The sequence below is a fragment of the Artibeus jamaicensis genome, unplaced genomic scaffold, assembly GCF_021234435.1.
Source record: "Artibeus jamaicensis isolate MK-2021 breed Jamaican fruit bat unplaced genomic scaffold, CSHL_Jam_final contig_2377, whole genome shotgun sequence".
Taxonomy (NCBI): domain Eukaryota; kingdom Metazoa; phylum Chordata; class Mammalia; order Chiroptera; family Phyllostomidae; genus Artibeus; species Artibeus jamaicensis.
The window spans coordinates 209,888-232,188 of record NW_026521496.1 but is presented as its reverse complement, the minus strand read 5'-3'; the positions used below and the strand labels follow the sequence as shown (position 1 = coordinate 232,188).

The 22,301-nt window shown below is 46.2% G+C and overlaps 1 protein-coding gene across 3 annotated transcripts in view; it reads right to left on the bottom strand.

Moving 5' to 3' along the window:
* Positions 1-20,859, bottom strand: part of NHSL2 (NHS like 2) — a 77,961-nt gene extending 57,102 nt beyond the window's left edge. Inside the window, exon 1 of one of the 3 annotated variants that reach the window (XM_037145445.2) lies at positions 20,800-20,859. In XM_037145445.2, the coding sequence (XP_037001340.2) occupies positions 20,800-20,815 (16 nt within the window). In that variant the 5' untranslated portion in view covers positions 20,816-20,859. Of the gene's footprint in view, positions 1-8,376; positions 9,037-20,799 lie in introns of those variants that run through there. The other 2 variants (XM_053662304.1, XM_037145446.2) reach the window with 2 other exon arrangements.
* Between the last annotated feature and the right edge of the window lie 1,442 nt (positions 20,860-22,301).

The following is a 22,301-nucleotide window of genomic DNA, read 5'->3' as shown; positions in this document are numbered from 1 at the left end:
TGTCCTTCCATTCTAAATGAAAGTTTTGCTGGATAGAGCAATCTTGGTTGTAGGTCTTTAGATTTCATGACTTGGAATATTTCTTTCCAGCCCCTTCTTGCCTGTAAGGTCTCTTTTGAGAAATCTGCTGACAGTCTGATGGGGACTCCTTTGTAGGTGATTGTCCCCTTAGCTCTTGCTGCTTCTAGGATTCTCTCCTTCATTTTAATTTTGGCTAATGTAATTATGACATGCCTTGGTGTGTTTCTTCTTGAGTCCAACTTTTTTGGTACTCTCTGAGCTTCTTGGATTTCTTGGAAGTCTATTTCCTTTGCCAGATTGGGGAAATTTTCTTTTATTATTTGTGCAAATAATTTTTCCACTGGTGGTTGTGTCTTTCCCCCTTCTGGTACCCCTATAATTCGGATATTGGAGCGTTTAAAGATGTCCTGGAGGTTCCTAAGACTCTCCTCATTTCTTTGAATTCTTGCTCCTTGACTCTTTTCTGTTTGGCCATTATTTGCTTTCTTCTGGTCCACTCCATTGATTTGAGTCCCAGTTTCCTTTTCATCTCTATGGGTTTCCTGTGGAATTCCATTCATTTCCCTTAGTTTAGCCTTCATATGTTTCTCTAATTTGTGGCTATAATCAACCAGATCTGTGAGGATCCTGATGACCAGTGTTTTAAACTCTGCGTCTGAGAGTTTTGCTATTTCTTCGTCGCTTAGATTTATCTCTGGGGCTTTGAGGTCTTCCTGCGACATTTTTGGTCTGTTCTGGCCCTTTAAATGTGAGAAGCGGTGTCTTGGACTCCCAGGTTGCTGGGTTGTGACGCTGTATGTGGGGGCGTGGTCAGAGCGGGGAAATGGCGGTGCCCTCTACTGCCGCAGGCCACGGGGACCGCCCACTCCCTCGCCTGTCCGCTCGCCCACAGATAGGCAACCGCAGTCAACACGCAGCACCGCCTCCCCACTGTCTCCTCAGCAGTCGCTCACCTGGTGGGTTGCTCGGTCGCTCACTAGGTCCAATCCTGCGTTTGGAACCCGTGCGTCTGGATTCGCGCATCTGGATTCCGCGCCTGGGTCCGTCCTACCGGAGTCCTCTTGTGCAACCCCTCACGAGACGCCGGTTTCGCCCCTTACCAGTCGGGCTGAAGAATTTGTTGTTAACGGACTTCCGAAAAGTTCAATTTTCCGTGTTCTGGTTGTGTTTTCTGATGCTAATATTTAGTTTGTCCCTAAACTTGGTTGTGTGAGAAGGCACGGCACATCCACCTATACCTCCATCTTGGCGGAAGTCCCAAATAAATAAAATCTTAAAAAAAGTATGTGTCCAAGTACTTGTTTTCACTTCTTCTGGGTCTATGCCAAAAAGTGGAATTGCTGAATCATATGGTAACTCTATGTTTAACTTTTTGAAGGACTGCTAGACCTTCATATATTTTTTACAACGAGCTCTACCACAATGCTGGTTTGTTCATCAATGAGTTAAATAAATCTTTGATATGTGATTACAATATATTTCACTGAGAGTCATGATTTTAACTCTTTGAAAACGATACTTTTGATAAAGGTGATTCATTTACCTTGCTAATTTTTAAAGCATAAAGTTGACCCCTGCTGGCCCCCATTGCCTATTGCAAGCTCCCTACAAGGAAATCAAGGAAATAAGTAGAAATGAGGGGTCCCTTGCTTAAACTCATGAGGCTAGCATGGTATTTGGTGCTTCAAAAGAGAGAGGAAATTTTAATTATGGTCCTATGATAGTAATGCCAAATGAAGTCAGGCAGGACTACTCATGGACACAGAATGTGTATGTCTTTATTTTCTCTGGGAACATAAGACTTTTCTGCTCTGGAATGTCAAGCAACTGCTGATTTTCTACAGTGTGACAGCTTCTGCTGGGAAAACTCTAGATTTCTCTAGGTTGCTTTAAGCAACCTCTGGGACCAGATAAACTACAATCAAACCAATTGGTAGACATACTAGAATTCTTTTTGTATAGCCTTAAAATTTGTTTTCAGCCCTGGGTGGTGTGGCTTAGTAGATTGAGCGCCAGCCTGTGAACCAAAAGGTTACCAGTTCGGTTCCTAGTCAGGGCACATGCCTGGGTTGTGGGCCAGGTCCCCAGTAGGGGGCACTTAAAAAGGCACCCACACATTGATGTTTCTTGCCCTCTTTCTCCCTCCCTTCTACTCTGCCTAAAAATAAATAAAAAATCTTTAAAAATTGTTTTCATTGGCATTTGACAGGAAATCTTTTAGGCAGGAAATGAAAAGAAGAAAGAGACTTGGCCTGGATTTTAGGAGGATGGGCACACAGGTGGGCAGAGGACACAGCCTAGGGTTGGTGGGAAGGGAACAAGGAGCAGGTGCCCTGCCCACAACCCAGCTCTTCAAGGAGGATTTTTAGTTGCCTCTAAATGGCCTTTTATTCATACTATACAATCCTCCAAAAAAATCTCTACTGGAGTATTAATTACACATAAAATTATAAGTATTCTTGGTTTCATACATTTTTAGTGTTTCTAACCAAAGAAGTTTTGCCTTTTTGAGTGTGGCTGAAATTTTAAAAAATATATTTTCCCCCTCACAGCTCAAAAGGAACTAACAGGATTTTGATCACAATTTTCTCACATTTGAGACAAAGCTATGAAAGAATAGATGAGTGTAATGGAAGAATTTCACAGGTGGTTAAGAATGTATAGGAAAAAAACAGAATAAAAAAGAATGTCACTGTTATAAATATAATCAGAATATGTCTATTTCTGAAAGCATACTAGACAGATTAAGAAAATAAAGACAAAACCTACTTTATTCTGAAACTCTTATTTTTTTTCTCCCTCACAGGGCTGTGACAAGATGAAATACATGTAACAAGCACTTCGCAAACTTCAAAGAACTGCTCTGAGCAGGGCTGGGTGGTGGAGGGAGAGGGCATGGGATATGAAGCCCAATCCTGCTTGGGGATGCCCTGGCTTGGGGATCTCCCCAGCAATGAAGGCAAAAGAAAATCCTGGCATGCTTACCAGTGTGGCTTAGTGGGTTGGACATCATTTCTCAAAGAGAAAGGTTGATGGTTCAATTCCTTTTCTGAGTACATGCCTGGGTTGCAGGTTCAGTCCTGGTCAGGCCTTAAACTAGAGGCAACTGATGAGTGTTTCTCACATTGATATTTTTCTCCCTTCCTTCCCTTCTCTCTAAAAATAAATAAATAGCCCTGCCTAGTGTGGTTCAGTGGATTGAGTGCCGGCCTGCAAACCAAAGGGTTACTGGTATAATTCCCAGCCAGGGCACATGCCTGAGTTGTAGACCAGGTACCCTGTAGGGGGTGTGCAAGAGGCAACCACACATCAATGTTTCTTTCTTTCTCTTTCTCCCTCCCCTCCCCTATGTAAAAATAAATAAAACTAAAAAAAAAAGAAAAGAAAATCCTGAGGCCTCAGCTTTCACATGTGTAGAGTGAGCACAGTATTTTGCGTCTTACACCGTTGTTGATAAGGCCATGAGGAGCAAAAACAAAGTGCTGTGGAAGCATAGTTTTTTGGACACATTGTAGCCCTTACCACACTGTTCTAGAATAGTCTCTTTACTATTAATAAATAGTCAATTTATTATACCAGAAGTTCCTTGGGACTCGTTTGCCTCTGCATTGTCCTTGACTCTAAGCACAGTACTTAGAACATCATGCTCAGCCATTCATTCTTTTAACAAACATTTATTATGCCTTCCAGCCAACAACTCTTTATTTTTTAAGATTCTATTTATTTATTTATCTATCTATTTATTTATTTTTACAGGGAGGGAAGAGATGGAAGGAGAGAAACATCAGTGTGAGAGAGAAACATTGACTGGTTGCCTCTCATATGTGTCCTGATCAGGAACTCAGGGAGGAAGGGGAAGAAGGGAACCTGAAACCCAGGCATGTGCCTCAAATGGGAATTGAACTAGCAACCTTTTGCTTTGTAGGATGACTCCCAATCCACTGAGCCATACTGGCCAGGGCCCAGCCAACAACTCTTCATAGCCATATTCTGCTATCCAAATCTCCTTGCCTTTCCAGCATTTAAGCCCCAGGGTGGTCTGACAAGGATCTTGTGGTGGACACAGGGATACACCCTCCAAGAAGACTTGGGTGGTCTTCTGAGGACTGAGTGCTGCTGGAGGACAGTCCTCTTTGGGGATTGTCCAGCCACCTCCTCAGAAGACACTGCCTCACCCAAGGCTATGCACACTCCCTGGGGACAACCTGCATCTAGTGACTTGTCCATATGGGGTACAAATGTCTGGTCTCCTCATTGTAATTCAGAACAACTGTGAAGGGCCAACTAGCTCCAGAGCTCTTTGTGGGTCAGCTGAGGTAGGCATTAAGATGGTGTCCCAGTTCAGGTTCTCCCTCAAACAGTCCTGCTTACTTCCCTTAGACCATCAGCTGTTGATCCCAAAGGCACCTCAATCAACTTGGCACATGCAACCTGCAACAGTTCCTCTAGTGGTAATCCCCAACTGGTTTTGTGGCCTGTGTAGGCTCTGACTCAGCATCAGGGAAGCCTCCATTCCAAATGATCCCAGGAACTGGGACAGTCCCCAAGGCCCAGTCACTGTGCCACTGTGCACAGGCATCACTCACAGTTACATTTCTCTCTCTCTCTCTTTGTCTCTCTCATTTTTCTTATCAAATGCATTTGGAACCACTACTGTGAAACACATAGGCCTAAAAGCAAATAATTATAGCAATGGGAAAGGCAATACAATAGAAAAAAATGAACCTCATGCTTAGCTGAAGGAAAGCTTCCTAGAGGAGGGGCCCTTTAAATTGACTCTCAAACAATCAGTTGGGGTTTGATGCATGGACAAGGGATGTGAAGAAACATTGCACAGAAAGGGTATGGCATACTCAAAAGCTGTCAGACCTAAAAGGGCTCAGGGTGTGGGAAAAAGGGGGGGAAGGGACAATGAAGCCTGGGACACTAGTAGGGGCAGATCATGCAGAGCCTTATAGGCCACTTTGAGGAACTTGATGCTGAACCAAAACCACATTCCACTGTTGCCTAAGCTTTAGCCATTTAGGTACCACTTTGATGAGTTTTGCCCTATTTGGGTCCCACTGGTTCTATTTACTATTCACTTTTTCTTAAAATAAAAATTTTTTCTTACACAAATTTATAGTAAAATAAATTTTATATGGTAACAAAAACCAAAGCAAAAGGAGTATCATTTGCCAGAAATAGAAAGTAATAGTAAGAATAAATACAATGGAAACAGAACAGAGTAACTAAATTCTATGTAGATATCTCTGTCTGTCAATGTCTTTGAGCCTGAGGCCTGCTCTAGATCTGTTCCAAAGGATTAGCAAACATTACAGAGGTTGAAGAATAGCACCATGCTGAGACTTTCTCCTTGATGTAATCAGAAAGCTGGAAGGAGAAGGAGGCGAGAATCATTTTCTCACCATGTAATTCAATGTTCTTTAAAGCTGCACCATGTACCATTAGGATCACCTTGGAGTTCCCCTCCCTACCACCCTGCTGACTCTGAAAGCAGTTGGTAAACAATAAAGTGCCCTACAAATGTGCTTGTTATTAGCACTGTATTGTTTGGTCCATTGGCTCAGGGGCAGTCACTTCCACGTAGCTGTCCCTTCTTTGGCTCAGCAAGATTTTCCAAACCAGTGCCTGTGGCAATCATCATGCCCCACATTGTGTGAGAGAAAGCAATAAGGGTGGGCTGCGAGGTGGCAGAACTGTGGGAATCCCAGGCGCTCAAAACTGTGAGGGCCCTCACAGAGTATCCTATCTTCCCACTTTACAGCTGGGGAAACTGGGACCACAGGAGGGAAATGATTTATCCAAGGCCACAGAGGGTGTTAGCATTAGCAGCCCAGGTGACACACAGAGGAAAAAATAATATAACTTATTGTTTGAGGCTACTGGTTCCAGTAGTTGCCATCTGTGAGACAGAAGAGAATAGAATGTGGGAGCAGAGATGGGGAGAAGTGAGTCCATCAGGATTGAGAGCACAGGGGCACTCTTCAAAAATCAACCTTCTCGGTTGGGCTCCTCAGCTAGGTGCACAGGTTGAGGTGGGCCTGGAGCCTACGTGGTAGGAAGTGAGGAAAGGGCATTCAAGGGGATGAAGGGTTTGGGAAAGATACCCAAAGAACTGAGGTAGGCCAGCTCAACAGAACTGATCCAAAGGGCAGTGCCAACTCAGCCAGGACATGCTGGGACTGTGCAAAGCAACATAGGTGTGAGATTTGCCACACCTGGGTTCAACCTGGTTCTCTCACTTTATAACTGTGCATGCCTCTGGGTAAGTCCCTGAACTGCTCTGAGCCCGTCTCTTTATTGGAGTATGACATGGGTAATAACAGTACCCACCTCATGGGATTGTTGTGAAGATCATAAGAGGCAGTATAATCAAAGTTTCATATACAGAGCTTTTTACCATACTTAGTGTTATTTCCTCCCACCCACTAGACCTCTGCCAATACATTTTCTTCTCTCCTACCCACCCCCACTGCCAGCCCAGATTCACAGCCAGCACTTCCCAGCCCTGAGCTCTGTCCTATTCTTGGGCTCACCTGGCTGTCCCACTTATCCAGCTATGGGGTTCATAAAGGAGGCTTTCAAGTATTTGCAGATAAGAAAGCTTGAGGAAGCATGTTGCAGGGGGTGGGATGGGGACCTCCTTCACCTAAAGACAGAGGGCAGGCCAAGCAGCTGGCACCATACTGCTGGAGAGAGAGGCCAGCTTTGGCCTGGGAGAGAACAAACAAAAGGCTCAGGTCTCCTGCGGCATTAGAAGGCAGTGCCTGAAGCAAGTCCCTTCATTAAAAGCTAGCAGGCAGAAGGTTAAATATAGCCCTTTCCAGTTGTCTAGGACATATATTTGTGAAATGTCAGAGCTGTGTTACAGTGAGAGAAGATCTTGTCTGTGCTCTGTCTTTATAGAGTAGGAAGGAGGTGATAAAGGAGTGAAAGAAACCTTGACTTTCACCAGTGAGTAGTAGGCAGCCATTGGAGGATTTTGAACTGCCAGGTATGTTTTTTAAAGTCATGCTTTGGCTGAAGAGTGCAGAATGGGCTTGAGAGAGCCAGAGTGGGAGCAGGGAGCCCAATCAGAGGGAGAGTGATGGGGGTACCAAGCCAGGGTGCTAGCTGTGGAGGTGGAAGGAGGAAACTGACTGCAAGGTGGGCCAGGCCTGCATCCCAGGTGAAGATGGCACCTCCTCCCTCTCTTGCCCTGGTCTTTTGAAGGACTTGCCCCATGACTGTAAAAAAAAAAAAAAGACAACTTGCCCAAAGACAGCCAGACCCCTCACTCCCTTGGCAAGTCTTTTAGGAAGTTTCTTCTTGTCTATAGGCCCCAGCTCTGCTGCCTGAGCCCCCTTCAGACCCCATCTACTCCCTTCATCCTGTGACAGCCCCTGGAAGACTAGAACACCAAAGACCACATTCCTCTGATTCTTCTCCATGCCAAATAGCATGTGGTCCTCACAGTATTCAATTCTCAGTCCCGTCGCTCTGGTTTTCAACTACTAAGCTCATAAACTCCTTTTGAGCCTACTCCTGCAGCAATGGATCAACCAGAACTCCAGAGACATGGCATGGACTCATGGTCTTACTAGCTAACTCTGCAGCCTTAATTGTAGCTTCCAGTACATTTTCTGGGGCATGCAACTGCAGTGTCTTCCCCCTACCCCTGCTATCATCTTCACATGAGCCAGAGAGGGGTCCTGGTGTGGCCAGGGATCCTAAACTTGATTCTACCCTACTGTCAGCAGGTCTGGCTTGAATTTCAATTACAAGGCACTTGGTCCCTTGATAAAGACCTGTGCGGACAGTGATAGGCACCTCTTCCCTGCTCCTCCCTGCCTCTATGCTTCAGTATTGCAAAAACAAAAACAAAAGTCTAAACCCCCAGCATTTTAGCAGGAGTCCAGGAAGTGTGTAAACACTAAGATTGGCAGACAGTATTTTCCACCATCCATAGGACAAGACCTCAGAAGGCATGATAAGTCAATTTATTGAAAATAAGAGATATAGTATTTCTTACACACACACACACACACACACACACACACACACACACACACTCCCTTGTTCACTTTTATCATCTCTAGAATCCCAGCTTATCAGGGTTGGGTTGTGATCACATCCACACATTCCTCCCCCAGAGCCACCCAATTTTGAATTCTTTTCATAGCTTCTACCAAGTAGCCAGCCTGCCCTGCTTCACATACCTCTAGTACTGGGGTACCTGTTCCCCCCAAAAGTGGCCCAAGCTGCCTCAGGAAAACTCTGAGAGCAGAAAACACATCCTCCTCTTCAACAGACCCCAATTCCTTCCCTTCTTTTCTCTGCTGAGCAAGCAACCCTCCTTCCCTGAAGACTCACCTCCCAGGCTCCAGAAGAGGGTCATAGACTCGGCTCTTTCCATTCTAGTGGTGTGGATGGCCAAGACTCCACATTCAGCAAATTTTCATGCAAGAGAAAAATGTGTGGTGGGCCCACACTGTGGGCAGGGAGCTGATGGGCTCCACGTTGTTCTGAACCCCTTCCCCAGGCTCCTCAGTGGACGCCCAGGCACACTTCCCGATGCCTGTTTCCCAGCGTCCTGTCTGGGTCAGTTTGGCCCCACTGGTCACATGCTCTGTTGCCCCGCAAAGTTGTTCCTGGGCTGCCCAGGCAAAGTGAGGCAGAATTCAAAAAGTGAGTTTCCTCTCTTTTCTTTCACACTTGTTTCCGCCCCCACTGCCTGCTTGCAGCCACACAAGTCCAGTGGGTCCTGTCACAGCAGACCAGTGAGGGGAGCTGTTTGAGTTGGTCTGGTCTCTCTCTGGGTAATGTTCTCAGCCAGAGGCCCAAGTCAGACCCCACAGAGGGCTGACCTCCCGCCCTACTGCTGTCCTGCAGCAACGGGAAATGAGCAGGAACTGGCTGTCTGAGTCAGCGCCCCTGGTCTATTGTCACTGCATGGGCCCCTTCCTTCCCAGAGGAGAGACGTGCACAGAGATAGGCTTTGTTTTTTGCAAGTCTCTCTTGCACACACACACACTTTCTCTCTTGGTCTGAAATGAGTTGGTACACTATGGTTGAATGCAATTTAGTTCAGTTTCCCCAACTCCTAGTAAGTACTTACTGTGGCAGAGGTCATGCCAACACCACACAGAAGTCATTTCTCAGCATCCTTACCACAGATCGAGGAGCTAACAATGACAATAACAAGGGAGGAAACTGAGTCTCGGAGACGGAAACAGTTTCCCGGGGTCCAACACCACAAGAATAGTGATATTTGGAACCCAGCCTGGCTTGCCTGCCCACCTTCCTCACTGCTTCTCCCACCTTCACCCACCAGCATATTACAGATTTTAGAAAAGCCGATTTCCTAGGGCACAAAGCATTAGAGAATTGATGGCTTTAAAACATTTATAATATACCTTGTTCAAATTAATTTCTGTGTGTTCAGAAGGCCAAGGGCCCAGGAAAAAAAGTCACATGTACCAGAAGCTCCTTACAAAAGGACTCCATGACCATACTGGCAAAATGAGTGCAGCCAGAAGGGCTGTGCCTTGTCCCAGTGACCATCTTCTAACTGGAAGAGAGGCATGGTGGGTTCTTGCTCACCAGTAAAAAGAGCCCTACTGAAGCTTTATTCTTTCTCCATTCACTCCCCTCTGGAGATGCTGAGAGACAGGGAAACAGCTTGAGGGAAGGAGTTGGGAGCCTCCCCTGGAGGAGCTACCCTATTGCCTCGAGGGTTCTGTACACCTCTAGTACTGACCACATTCAACTCTTTGAGGACAGGACAGGGTTGTGGGTCTCTGGAAGCCCCACCTTCACAACAGACTTGTATGGTTTGCTAGAAAAAGCCTTCTAAAAGACAGAGGTGAAATTTCCAGACAAGGAGATTGCATGGTGGTATGAGAGGGGTGTCTTCTAAGAACAGTGCCTGGTTGACATCAACTGCATTCAAGACTTTAAGAAGGCTGAGGCTCAAGCAGTGAACACTCTCTGTGGCAACACCGAGAGGTTAAACTTAGCTAGATCAGCTTCCCAGACACTAGACCTGCTTTCCAGAACCCAGACCACAGCAGGTTAAGAAGGGAAATGGGAGGGGAGTGGAGACACCTTTCAGGAAATCTGGCTGTGGTTACAGAGGAAAGAGATAAGAGCCATGGCTGGAGGGAGAGGCAGAACTGTGACTAGGAGTTCAGTGTTGTCAGGATGGGGCTGATTCTATGTGCTTTTAAATGGAGGAGGTTTTGATCACCGTACCTTCCATACACCCTGCTGGCTGAATTTCATCTCAGACCAATTAAACCAGAATTTCTCAGAAGCGGGATCCAGACATTGACAGTGTTCTAAATATCCCCAGGTTGAGAACCATGACACTAATTCTTGTTAGAGACTGAATGTCCAGTCTTAGCCCAGCTGGTAGATGGAGGACAAAGGTGGCCCAACTGTCTTAGCTCCCTCACGTTTGCAGGTCAGCACAATGGCAAAGACAGACCCGGGGCCCCTAGTGTCTGGTCTCACGTGTGTGCTCATGGGCAAGTGGCTTAAACTCACTAAACCTCAGGTTCTAATCTATAGATTATTCACATAATTTACAGTTTCTCATCGATGTATGACCTTTAGTAGATAATAAAAGTACCTATACCATAAAGCTGTTGTGTGGATCAAGTGAGTAAATATCTGCAAAGTGCTCAGAGTGCTGCCTAGCTTGATATGAGCTATGCTGGGACTGGCCTGTGTCTTCTAGTGGCCCTTCTACTGGACTTATGGCTAATGCTCAGGAGGACTTCCCTTCAAAACTGGTGGTGGTCCTAACAACTGCTGGTGAGGATGTGGAGAAAAGGGAACCCTTGTGCACTGTTGGTGGGAATGCAGATTGGTGCAGCCACTATGGAAAATGGTGTGGAGTTTCCTTAAAAAATTAAAAATAGAACTGCCTTATGACCCAGCATATCCACTTACAGGTATTTATCCAAAGAAATCTAAAACACTGGTTCAAAAGATATACACACTCTTATATTCACTGCGGCATTATTTACAATAGCTGAGCCACCTAAGTGCCCATCAGTAGATGAGTGGATAAAACAACTATGGGACATTTACACGATGGAATACTACTCGGTTATTAACAGAAGGAAATCTGACCTTTTGCAACAGCATGGATGGACCTTGAGAACATTATGCTAAGTGAAATAAGTCAGTCAGAGAAAGACAAATACCATATGATTTCACTCATATGTGGAATATAAAGAACAAAATAAACAAATAAACAAAATGGAAACAGACTCAGAGATACTGAGAATACACTGGCCATTGCCACATTGGAGGGGGTATGGGGGGTGGGTGAAAAAGGTCAAGGAATTAAGAAGTAGAAATTGGTAGTTTCAGAATAGTCACAGGGATGCACAGGGAATATAGTCAACAATATTGTAATAATTGTATGGTACCAGGTGTGTACTAGAATTATTGTGCAGCTCACTTTGTAAGTTATATAAATGTTTAACCACTATGCTGTACACCTGAAACTAATATAAAATAATACTGAATGTTAACTGTAATTGAAAACTTAAAAATGATTATAATATAGCAGTAAATTAACAACCAGGATAAAATAGTGTAAGTACAACTTGCTCTCAATAATATAAGTATGCAAAGACTCTAGTGGAAGAATCATATCACACTTTTTTTTCTAAAAGAATCCACCTGATTTTATTTTACTTTTTTAGAGATAAGGGAAGGGAGAAGAAAGAGAAGGAGAGAAACATGAATGTGAGAGAGAAACATCAATTTGAGAGAGAAACATCAATTGCTTGCCTCTTGCCCGTGCTCCAACTGGGGACTAAAACTACAATGCAGGGCATCAAACTGGTGACCTTTTGGTTTGGGAGGCCATACGCAACCAACTGAGCCACACTGGTCAGGGCACTGTATCACACTTTAATCAGGGTCTAAGAATTTGCCTTAAAAAAATAACCAAAGGTGGGTAAAATGGGCTATATTTAAAAAAACAAAAAAACATTGTTGGTCCGGCCATTGACTTGGTCTCCCATCAGCCATCAACCCTGGCCTGACAGGCCCAAGTCTAATATCACCTGAAAAGCCACTTCTCACCTGGGTCCCTGTGGGCTGAAGCTGGCTGCTATTGCTGTGACAGAAACTGTCACTGTGTATATCCAGAGCTACATTGCTTGGGATGGAAAGACTTGAATTAGAGTCTCAGCCAAACCCTGACCTGTGTGGTTCAGTGGGTTGGGCTTTGTCCTGTAAATGGAGGGGTCACCAGTTGCATTCCTGATTGAGGCACGTGCCCAGGTCACATCATATTGTGTGTTGATGTTTCTCTCTCTTCCTATAAATAAATATAAACAAACAAACAAATAAATAAATATCTTTAGAGTCTCAGCCAATATTTATCTATTGTTTCTCCAACTCGAATTTTGAGTTATCTTGGCTGGAGTTGGGACAAACTGTTGTCTCATGGTGGGGAAGTGGTTGGTATGTGTCAGCTTCCACAACACAGACTTCATGTCTGGGGAATTAGAAGTCTAATGATGGTGGGATTGTGGGCTGGCTTCATCTTCAGAACTAGCAGTGTGATTTTGGGCTCTGGAGATTAAGATTCCAGCTTGGGTGGCCACCCAAAGAGACCTCAACCTTTCCAATTTTGCTCTTTCCCGAGCAGACAGCTCCCATCCCCCAAACCAGGACTTGCAGCACCGAAAGAATAGGAGAGGGCTTGTGACAGAACCAAAAGTTGGAGCAGATGTCTAGGTAGACAGTCATGGTGCAGAGGTGGGGTAGTCAAGAATCTGGGAAGAAAGAAGGTACAACATCAATGTTCAGCAGTGAAAGCCAGGACAGAAGTGTGAGGAGCTAAGCCCTCAAAGCCAGGTCTCCAAAGACAGGTCTCTGAAGCAGGAGCAAGGTCTCAGGCTGGGTCAGAATATTTCAAAGGAGCAGTGTGCTAGAAATGGCATGGGCGTTTTATGTCCTGTGTGGCACAGGAGAATGCACATCTTCTCTGAGACAAGCCTAAAGCCTAAACAGCACCCCCCACCTCTACCTCCAGGTCTACAAGTTCCATAAAAGGAAATCATGGAAGTGGCTCTGGGCCACCCTCTCCAATGCCAGAAACAACTCAGAGTACACAGTCCACCCAGGTGGCAGGGAGCAACTGGAAGCCTCATCCTGCTTCTCAGACCTCATACCCCTTCACATATGCTCTTGGAGAATTTACCAGGAGATGGACTTTCCAAATAGAAGATGTGCTGTTGAGAGAGATGAAGGTTTCATCAAAAACCATTTACTCCACAGGGCTGCAGATGACAGTTAGGAGGCCACATTAGACTAGCATGTTTGGAAGTACTGCCTGGGGGTGATGCAGAGCTGATCTGTCAGTGTGCAGGACTCCCACCAGGGACATCTTTCCTTGTCATCTCATGCATCATTTTTGCCTCTTCTCAATGTCAAAGTCTTGGTTTCTCCAAGTCTGATAATGGTCATGTGGACAGGACCATGTATGTGATGCAGAATGTCTTCACCAAGGTGATAAAGAAATTCCAGAGGACATGAGTACAAGTCTTGAGCAGTGTGTGTGTGTGTGTGTGTGTGTGTGTGCACGTGCAATGGCAGGATAGAACAGCTGGATTCTGGCCCACATTATTCTGTGAGGATGGGTGACCTTGGGGCACATCACCTCACTTCTATGGGTTAATAAAATGAAAGTTTGTTGAGGACAAGTGGACATTTCACCTTTATTAAAATACCTGAAGCATGGATGGACCATGCTTGTCCAATTTTGCAAAATGATAGACAAGAAGTCTGCTGTGTAATGTTGGCATGCAAAAATAATAATATATGAGGCGAATCCCCCAAAACCCGGAATTATGTTCTGGAGGGCAAGTCCCTGATAGTACAGGTTTCCCCCACTAGGTGAGTGTTCTAGGAACCCATCTGTATCAGTTCACCAGCTGGCATTGTGAGAGACTGTGCTCAGTTTCAGTGAAATTTTTTGAAGACTCTTTGACCACGTTTGCCCATTTCATGATGGGTAATTTACAAGCACACCTGCCCACACCGCACTGAGTGTTCAGCAGTTTTAACCAAAAATGGCATTGATCCCTATGCCCCACCCTCCCTATTCACCCGATTTCACCTCCAGTGACTTTGTTTTTGTTTCCTTGAATAAAAAAGTCCTTAAAGGGAAATGTTTGCTGATGTGGAAGAGGTGAAACAGAAAATGGAAGAAGCACTAAAAGGCATCAAGGAAATTGATGAGTTCAAAAACTGTTTTAAGCCATAGAAAAAAATGTCTTGATAGGTGTATTGCATTAAATGGAGAGTAGTTTGAATGTGACTGAAGTTTAAACATGTCAGAGTAAGTACAAATTTTTTACAAATAAATTCCGGGTTTTGGGGGTCTCCCCTCATACACACACTGCGCTCCCTGAAGACCCCTTCCACACCCTTCTCGGCACCTGTTGAGAAGCCCTGGATTGTAACTCCCCAGACACTCTCCCTCTCTGCCACTTAGAAGCAGCAATAACGACAGCACACCGTGCTCCTTGCTTACTACCCGCCACATGTTTCACATGCAGCACTTCATGTCATCCTTACAACCACCCTCTGAGGTAGGCACTGTTCATCCCAGCACACCAAGCTGGCAGCAGAGGCTCCGGAGTTTAGGTCACTTGTCTAAGGTCATGCAGCTAGTAAGTGGCTAAGTCTGGCTGAAAAACCAAGCAGCTGGGGCAGTCTTCTTTGTGTCCTTTATCAATTATTCTAATCTTCTCACCATGAACTTAAGCATTTTAGAGGAGGAGAAAAAAAACACAACATTTTCCCAATTATTCCTTAATCACGGGAAAAACCAGAAAACTTCACTTGCTTAAGCAAATTTTAATGGTACCTAGCACTCATAGGAGACAAGGTGGTTGCCACCTGAACCCATCCAGAAGCACATACCCAGGCTGGCTTCGCTGTTAACTGCTATGGGACAGTGGCAAAATTACCTAATATTTTGGTTTAAAAGCATTTGTATATATCCCCTGATAAGCCGTTTTAGTATGCAACATTTTATACCCCACAAAGCCCTTGAAACTCTCCTCCCACATCATTTGCTCCTTATCACAGCCCTGTAAGGTGGTGGTGGTGATTACTATTATTCTTACATTGCAGCTGAAGAAACTGAGGATACAATGGTGAAATAACTTTCCTCAAAGAACCAAAGTGAGGGTCAGAGCTTGGATTCAAACCTGAGGCTGCCCACATAAAACCCACAAGTCTCATTCCCTGCAGTTGCTTCTACTTTTGCATTTATGTCTTTCAAGTGTGTTTGCTGGCTCAGGGAAATGATATGATTTGGTCTCTCGGCTTGACAGAATGATTTGCCACTGTAATTGTTCTATGTGTTAATGGCTTTTATTTTTCATTGCACAAACAATATTATAATGACATTAATGGAAGTCTAAGGGAAAGAAAAAATTCACCAACAAGCCTGCCACCCACAATAAATCAAGTTTTGCTTTTTCCGCAATTCCCTTTCAGTTTTTGCTCATATGCAGACATACTTTTGATAGGGTTTCTAAAGCTCAGCATAGGTATGCTTTTGTTTCATGCCTTTCATATGTTATACTTTATTATACACATTGTCCATGTTGCTCAACAGTCTTCATAATTAGCTCTTTAGTGGTTCTACCATACTTTAGTGAGGTGGGATACATCAGATTTCCTCAGACATTTCCCTGTTATTGGATATTAGGATGGCCATTGTACTATTTTATATTCACTTTTTGCTTCCTTCTAGCTCTGGCCCAGGGACCGTGGGAGTATTATGATTGGCCTCAAGCCCCAGGGCCCATACCTTTACTTCCAACACATCTCTCAGTGTGGGAGGTGAGGAGTGCCAGGAATTATTTTGTTTGGTGGTCTAGAGTTTCAGCTTCTGCCATACTTTTCACTGGGCTCATGAAGTTAGATTAGGAAATATTTCTTTCAGGAGAAGGTCCCCAGGGAATAGGGGTCACTTGACTCCTGTATAAGTCTCTGCCACTTTAACATCTAGCATATGGAAATCAAGGATTGTGAGAATTTAATAAACTTGTCAATACAATAAAGACAGGTCAACTACAAAATGCCTTGCAAAAACGATGAGCTGATTTCTTCATTTTGTTTAGGCACAGAGAAGAGAATAGTGCACTCATTTTCATCTGAAGATATAGGTGACCTTGCTCACAGTGGTGGTGTGGTTACTTGGGGTGGTGGGGGACAACTGGAGAGCAGCATGATACCAATTCTCCTTGAATCTGAAGCCCATCTCAGCATCTGGTTTAGGCCTAAATTTCAGAATCCTCCTACTATCCTGCTAGCTTAGGAATCCTCAGCTGTAGCTTCTGGACTCAACACAGGACCTCCAATGAGTTCAACGCACATGTGCCATCAAGGAGACATATAGTGGGACTTCTCTAAGGCTGAGAATTACAGTCCTGGTTGCTACAGAGATTTGTGGACCCTTCCAGAACAGCCTCAGAATCCTCCTTTTACCACACCCAGTGTCCAGGGTTACTAACTCCTGCCACAGATGCAAAGATACTGAGAAGCACATGGAAAGATACAATAGATGCAAGCTTAATGGTCAGACAGACTTGGGCTCAAATCCGAGCTCTGCAATTTCCTGGTTATCAGACCATGACGCAGCTCTACACTTGAGTCTCAGTTTTCTCATCTGTAAAATGCCTTCAACTATTTCTGCCTGGACGTTGTTTTGAGGGTTAAGTGAAGTTGTGGATGGAGAGTATGGCAGACAATAGGTGTGTCATATTGATTCCCTTTTCCTCCTCTGCAGGACCGTAATTCAAATTGATGCTTCTTGTATGCACAGCCATGTACATGCTGTGTAGTCAGGATGGTTCAAGTACATATCTTCCCCAACCTATACAGATCCACAAAGTAACAAGACTATAGTTATTCAAGAGGTGAAAGGGAGTGGGAAAGTTGGGAAGAAATCAATTCCAACTTGTGATCTTGACAGACAAAGCTTTCCAGTGTCAAAGCAACCTATACTCTAAGGTTATGTTGGATTTCCACATGCTGTGACTATCTTACTGCTACCCCATTCCACGCCCACTCCCAGCCACTGTGCAACTGTACTAGCTGCTGGGAACACCTCAGCCTGGTGCTACCTGTGGTCCCCCTATACATGCTGGGCTCATTTCTGGTTCTATTCTCAGGGCAAGACTCATGGTGTTCCCTCCATCTGCAATCGTAATCATTCTTCTTTTGCTTGCAAATCTTTCCTACCTATCTCATACCACATCTTTCCAACAACCCTGGGGTGTGTGTAGTAAAGATCACCTCTAAGGACTTGTAGCTTTTTATAGGTGAAAGATGGAAGTAGTAGGGGAGAGTGACTTGTCTAAGATCAATCACCCTGCTCATTCATGGACAAGTGAGATCTGAACCAAAGCCTTCCAAGTCCTGCTCAATGGCTTTTTACCACCTTTGGTTAAATAAGTTTTAGCCTTTGACCTAAAAAAAAAAAAGCTCACATTTTACTAGTGGAGATAAACATGTAATAACAACCATAAATAATGACAATGCCTGAAAACAGTCAAAGTATGTCCTGGGACAAGCAGGACACACTTTGGGAACAATCCCAATCTTCCTTCCCCAAATTAACAAGGCTTGATTTCACAGCACGGGAGTGCAGGGGCAGGCCACTCTGATGCCTGTGCTAGGCATGGTCAAAAGGAGGGCAAAGGTGGAGGCAGGGAGCCAGAGTTAACAAAAATCTAGACTCAGGCATTGACAGGAGGACAAAAGGACAGTCTGCCAAGTCTCAGAAGAAGACTTAACAATAAATACTTGTTGGATGAATGGATGGATGGGTGGATGACTGAAAATTGTAAGCATGAGGTGAGGGGAAAAAAGCAGAGGATGACCCCTAGGTTTCTAGTTTGGGTTACTGGAGAGATGATGTCTCTCCAACAGAAAATGGAAGAGAGAAAGGAGAGCTTTTCTAGAGAGGTGGAGGATGGAACAAGATGTGCTTAGCTAGGAATGAGGTCCCTGTGGGACCATCAGGTGGAGATGGAGCAGTTGACTCAGTAGTCTCAGCTGGAGACAGACATTTGGAGGCCAGGTATATAGAAGCAGACTCTGGGTGTGGCCTTGACCACCAGGAGAGAGGGTGTTGAGTGAGAGGGCACAAGTGCCCAAAATGGAGCTCTAAGGAAAGGACATTTGTGAGTAAGGCCACACAACAGAAAAGATGCTTTCCTGTTCCATGAACTTTGCTGGAGACCTCACCTTCTCTCTTAGACCATTAGCTGACTTTCCTGTGCTTGTCTCCTCTCCTTGACCAGTCTGTGGGTAGCCTGGGACTGAAAAGTTAACCAGTCTTTCTATACATAGCCTGTAGGGGTGAGTGTTAATCTAAGGCTTCTGGGACTCCCTAGAGATGGTGAGTGAGCAGTGCAGTGTTAGGGGAAGACAAAGGCCAGGAGGCAGAAGGGAGAGAGGGAACAGTGGTCATGAGGCCACCTCATCATGCTGCCAGAGCTGGTCCAGGACCAGTTACCTCCAGGATGACCTTGGGTCAGATTTGGCAAAAGTGCAGAGCATTTTTATAGCCAAGAGTTGGAAGCAACCTAGGTGCCCATCAGTAAATGAATGGATCAAAAAACCGTGGTACATATACACAATGGAATTCTATGCAGCAGAGAGAAAGAAGGAGCTCCTATCCTTCGCAACAGCATGGATGGAACTGGAAAGCATTATGCTGAGTGAAATAGGCCAGGTGCTGAAAGACAAATACCATAGGATCTCACCTTTAACAGGAAGCTAAACAACAAAACAAACAAGCAAGCAGAAAAAAAAAACAAAGACACTGAAATAGAGAACAAGGGGACAGTGACCAGAGGGGAGAGGGAAGGGAAGTTAAGGGGAAAAAGGGGGAGGGATTTGGAGGAACAAATAGGAAGGACACAGGGACGAGAACTAAGGGGGGTGGAAATGGGAGGGAGGTGGGGAGCAAGGGGAGGCTGGGATGGGAGAAATAGACAAAAAAACTGTACTTGAAAAATAACTCAATAAAATTTAAAAAAAAAGAAAGTGCAGAGCATTTTTAAGAAATGAAATGGCAGCCAGTAACTGTCCTGAGCTGTATCACCAGGAGTTATGTGCAAAGTTATCCTCAGGCTCCTGTACTGGGCTGTGCAGAGCATCTCCTTTGAACACCAGCAAGGTCCTAAGCCTCCAGCTCTATGGCAGAGAAGCAGACAAGGTCATAAGCCTCCAGCTCTATGGCAGAGAAGCAGGATGCTATGAGGTGGTGGTTGGGCCATCCATTTAATACTGGCCTTAGAAGAGCATGTCCACAGAAGACTCCAAAGACACTTCAACACCCAGAGCCTTCGCCACAGGGTCAGTCCACCACAGGGGCCAAATTCCACTCATTCAGGAAGCCACAGCAGGCCTTGCTGTGGCAGGTGGGCCCAGGGGCAGTTACCTGCCTGCTAGCACATCCCAGGACACTTTCCTGTAGCCTCCCTCCCTCCCTTACACACCCTGTGAACCCATGATTGGGGGCTGCCCCTGGGACTGGCTGGCCCTGTATAACTTCCTTGGCTATATGGTCAGCAAGTCCCCAGAGAAAGACAGAGGCAGCTCTTTGGGCCTGAGCACGGCAACGCTTATGGCAAGACACCAATCCATTTGTTGCTTTCTTATGGTAAACTTCAATTAAACTTGATAAAACTTTCACTTCATTCACACTGACCTGAAAGGTGGATGAGATCCTCCCAAACAGGCACAGACAAAATCATGGGCTTCTCTATGAGGGGTGCTGAGAAAGGCAAAGAGGGGGCACCATCACACCATCAATAGACAAGGGCAGGAAGAGTACCCTTGTGCATGTGGCCTGATTTGAGGCAGCAGTGGAAGGTGTTTCCCAATGGCCAAGGAAAAGACAGGAGGAAGAAGAGTTGGTTGGTGGGGGGCAGGGTGGTGAATGAGAGAGAGAAGTTGTGTCCGCATACTCTTGCACTGCCTGGGAAGGCGAGCTAGGAAAAGTTGTCTCCAGATTCTATGTCCCTAATTTCCATACTGTCAGCATCTAGGAAAGGCTTGTTGAGGGGCATTATGCCATCCCCTTGAGTCCATGTTTAGAGAGGGCCAAGGGGCAAAACAGGGCACGCCCAGGATAGGAGGGCAACAAGCTCAAGGCTGCCACATGCTCCTGTCACCCATGCAGTATGGGAGAGCTCTGTCAGAGCTGGGGCAGGAGGTGGGGGCAGGGCATTACACAGCAAGAAACAGATTCGTCTGGTTCATTCGGTACATGCAGCATAGGAGGTAGAGCCAGGAGAGGTGTAGGTGTACAGTGCGGGTGGGAAGTGGGCTGGGAGAGATGAAGGCTTGAATAACAAAGGAGACTCGGAAAGGATAAGCCATGCATGTTTCCAGGTCTCTGCCTACTGGATCCAGACAGAAAGCACAGTCCTAGCAATAAACTTCAGTCCACAGCACGTTGCTCACTTCCCTGACGCTCCAACCACCCTCCAGAGGCTGCACAGGGTTGCTGGCCAAGAGGCCAGCCCTACCAGCTCAGGGATATTGGACTTATGCAATTCAGGCTGGCGCGGGAGCAGGGGAGCTGGGAGTTCACCCGCATCTCCCTTGGGCTCTCTCCCCGCCCCCTGCCAGCTCCTGCAAGTCACACCAAGGGTCAGGGGCCCCGCGACTGCAGCTGGGGAGGCCCTGGCTGTAGGAGTCGTGAAAAAAGGAGGGAATGGAAGAGAGTACCTGTTGCTGAATGCATCCTGCTTTGGCTCTTACTCCTCGGTTGCTTGTGGTGAGAGTTGCCCATCATTCTGTTCTGGACTGGCAGCCGCCCGTAGCCGCCGCTGCCGCCTCCGCCTCCTCCTCCTCCTTTTCCTCCTCCTCCTCTTCCTCCTCCCCCTCCTCCTCCTCCTCCTCCCCCCTCCTCTTCTTCTGCCTGTGCTCCTCCCCAGGTGCTTACATCACCTCAGCTTTGCTTCTCACACACATGGCTCACCCAAATCCCACTTGTGCCCCTGACACACAATTGTCCAGACCTGACCCTCTCACTTGGACTACAGCCTGCTAGGAGCTTCTTAGCCTCTCTCTCCTCTCCCTCTCTCTCCCTCCCTTCCTCCCTCCCTCCCTCCCTCCCTCCCTCTCTCTCTCCCTCCCTCCTTTCCTCTCTGTCTCTCCCTCTCCCCTCCCCCTTGCTTAGTGCTCCTCAGGTTGAACAGCTCAGGTTCTAGAAGAACCCTAGCAAGCCTTGAGCATGGCCCCCACCTCATATGCCTCTGCAGATGGGGCCAGCACGGGATCCCTCTGGGATCCGACTCGCCTGCCCTCACTGTCCCTAGCTGCCTGTGCTCTCAACGCTGTCATTTCTGCTGCCGCGAGCTCACTCGTCTGCAGAAGCTTGCAGGAGCGAGGGGCCAATGACAGAGCCTAATCCAGGAGTGTGACAGGGACCAGTGAAGGAATGTGCTACCCAGGAATTCTAAGTCACACAGCTTCCTGCTCCATTGGGGGATGGATCCAGTTCTGTAAGTGATAGCTGCCAGTGGACTCTGGGCTCCAGTCTTGACAGAGACTTGCAGAAATCTAGGTAAAGCATGAGGCTGCCGGGCTGCAGGCTTGGAGCTAACACAGCTGGATGCCTCTTTCCTGTCAGACACACCTGAAGCCTCACTCCACTCACCCTTCCCTCGCCTGCTTTGCCTTCCCCACGGGAGGGCAGAGCCGGCAGCTCAGAGATTCACAGACTGGAATGGGGACCCTCAGCAGCCAATGAAAGGGCTCCTTCCATGAGCCCCACTGTATATCCACACACATACTCTCAATATCTCTCCCTCTCTCTTTCACACACACGTGCATGTGCACATGCAGCTGCTCACTATAAGTGCTGCAGCCCTGTGGGACAAGTGACATGGGGCAGGCTCTGCTGGCTCAGCAGCTCATTCTACCTCCAATACTCTGGGAATGAGGAAGGGCCATGGCTGCTGGAATAAACTCTGCCAGAGCTGGACAACCTTGAGTGATTTCACTTACTTAGTAGAGTTTGGTACTGCCCAACGCTAATGTCATCAGACACCTGCAAATGTAGACAAGAGACCTGTCTATCATAGTCACAGCCACAGAGCATCATTGGTGCAGGTGTAGCTAGGAGATACCTTCTCAGAGGAAGTGACCCTTGAGCTGGGTTATTCTGTATGAAGGCCAGAGACAGAAAGGGAAAGGGCACACTGTTAAATATTTGAGATATCACC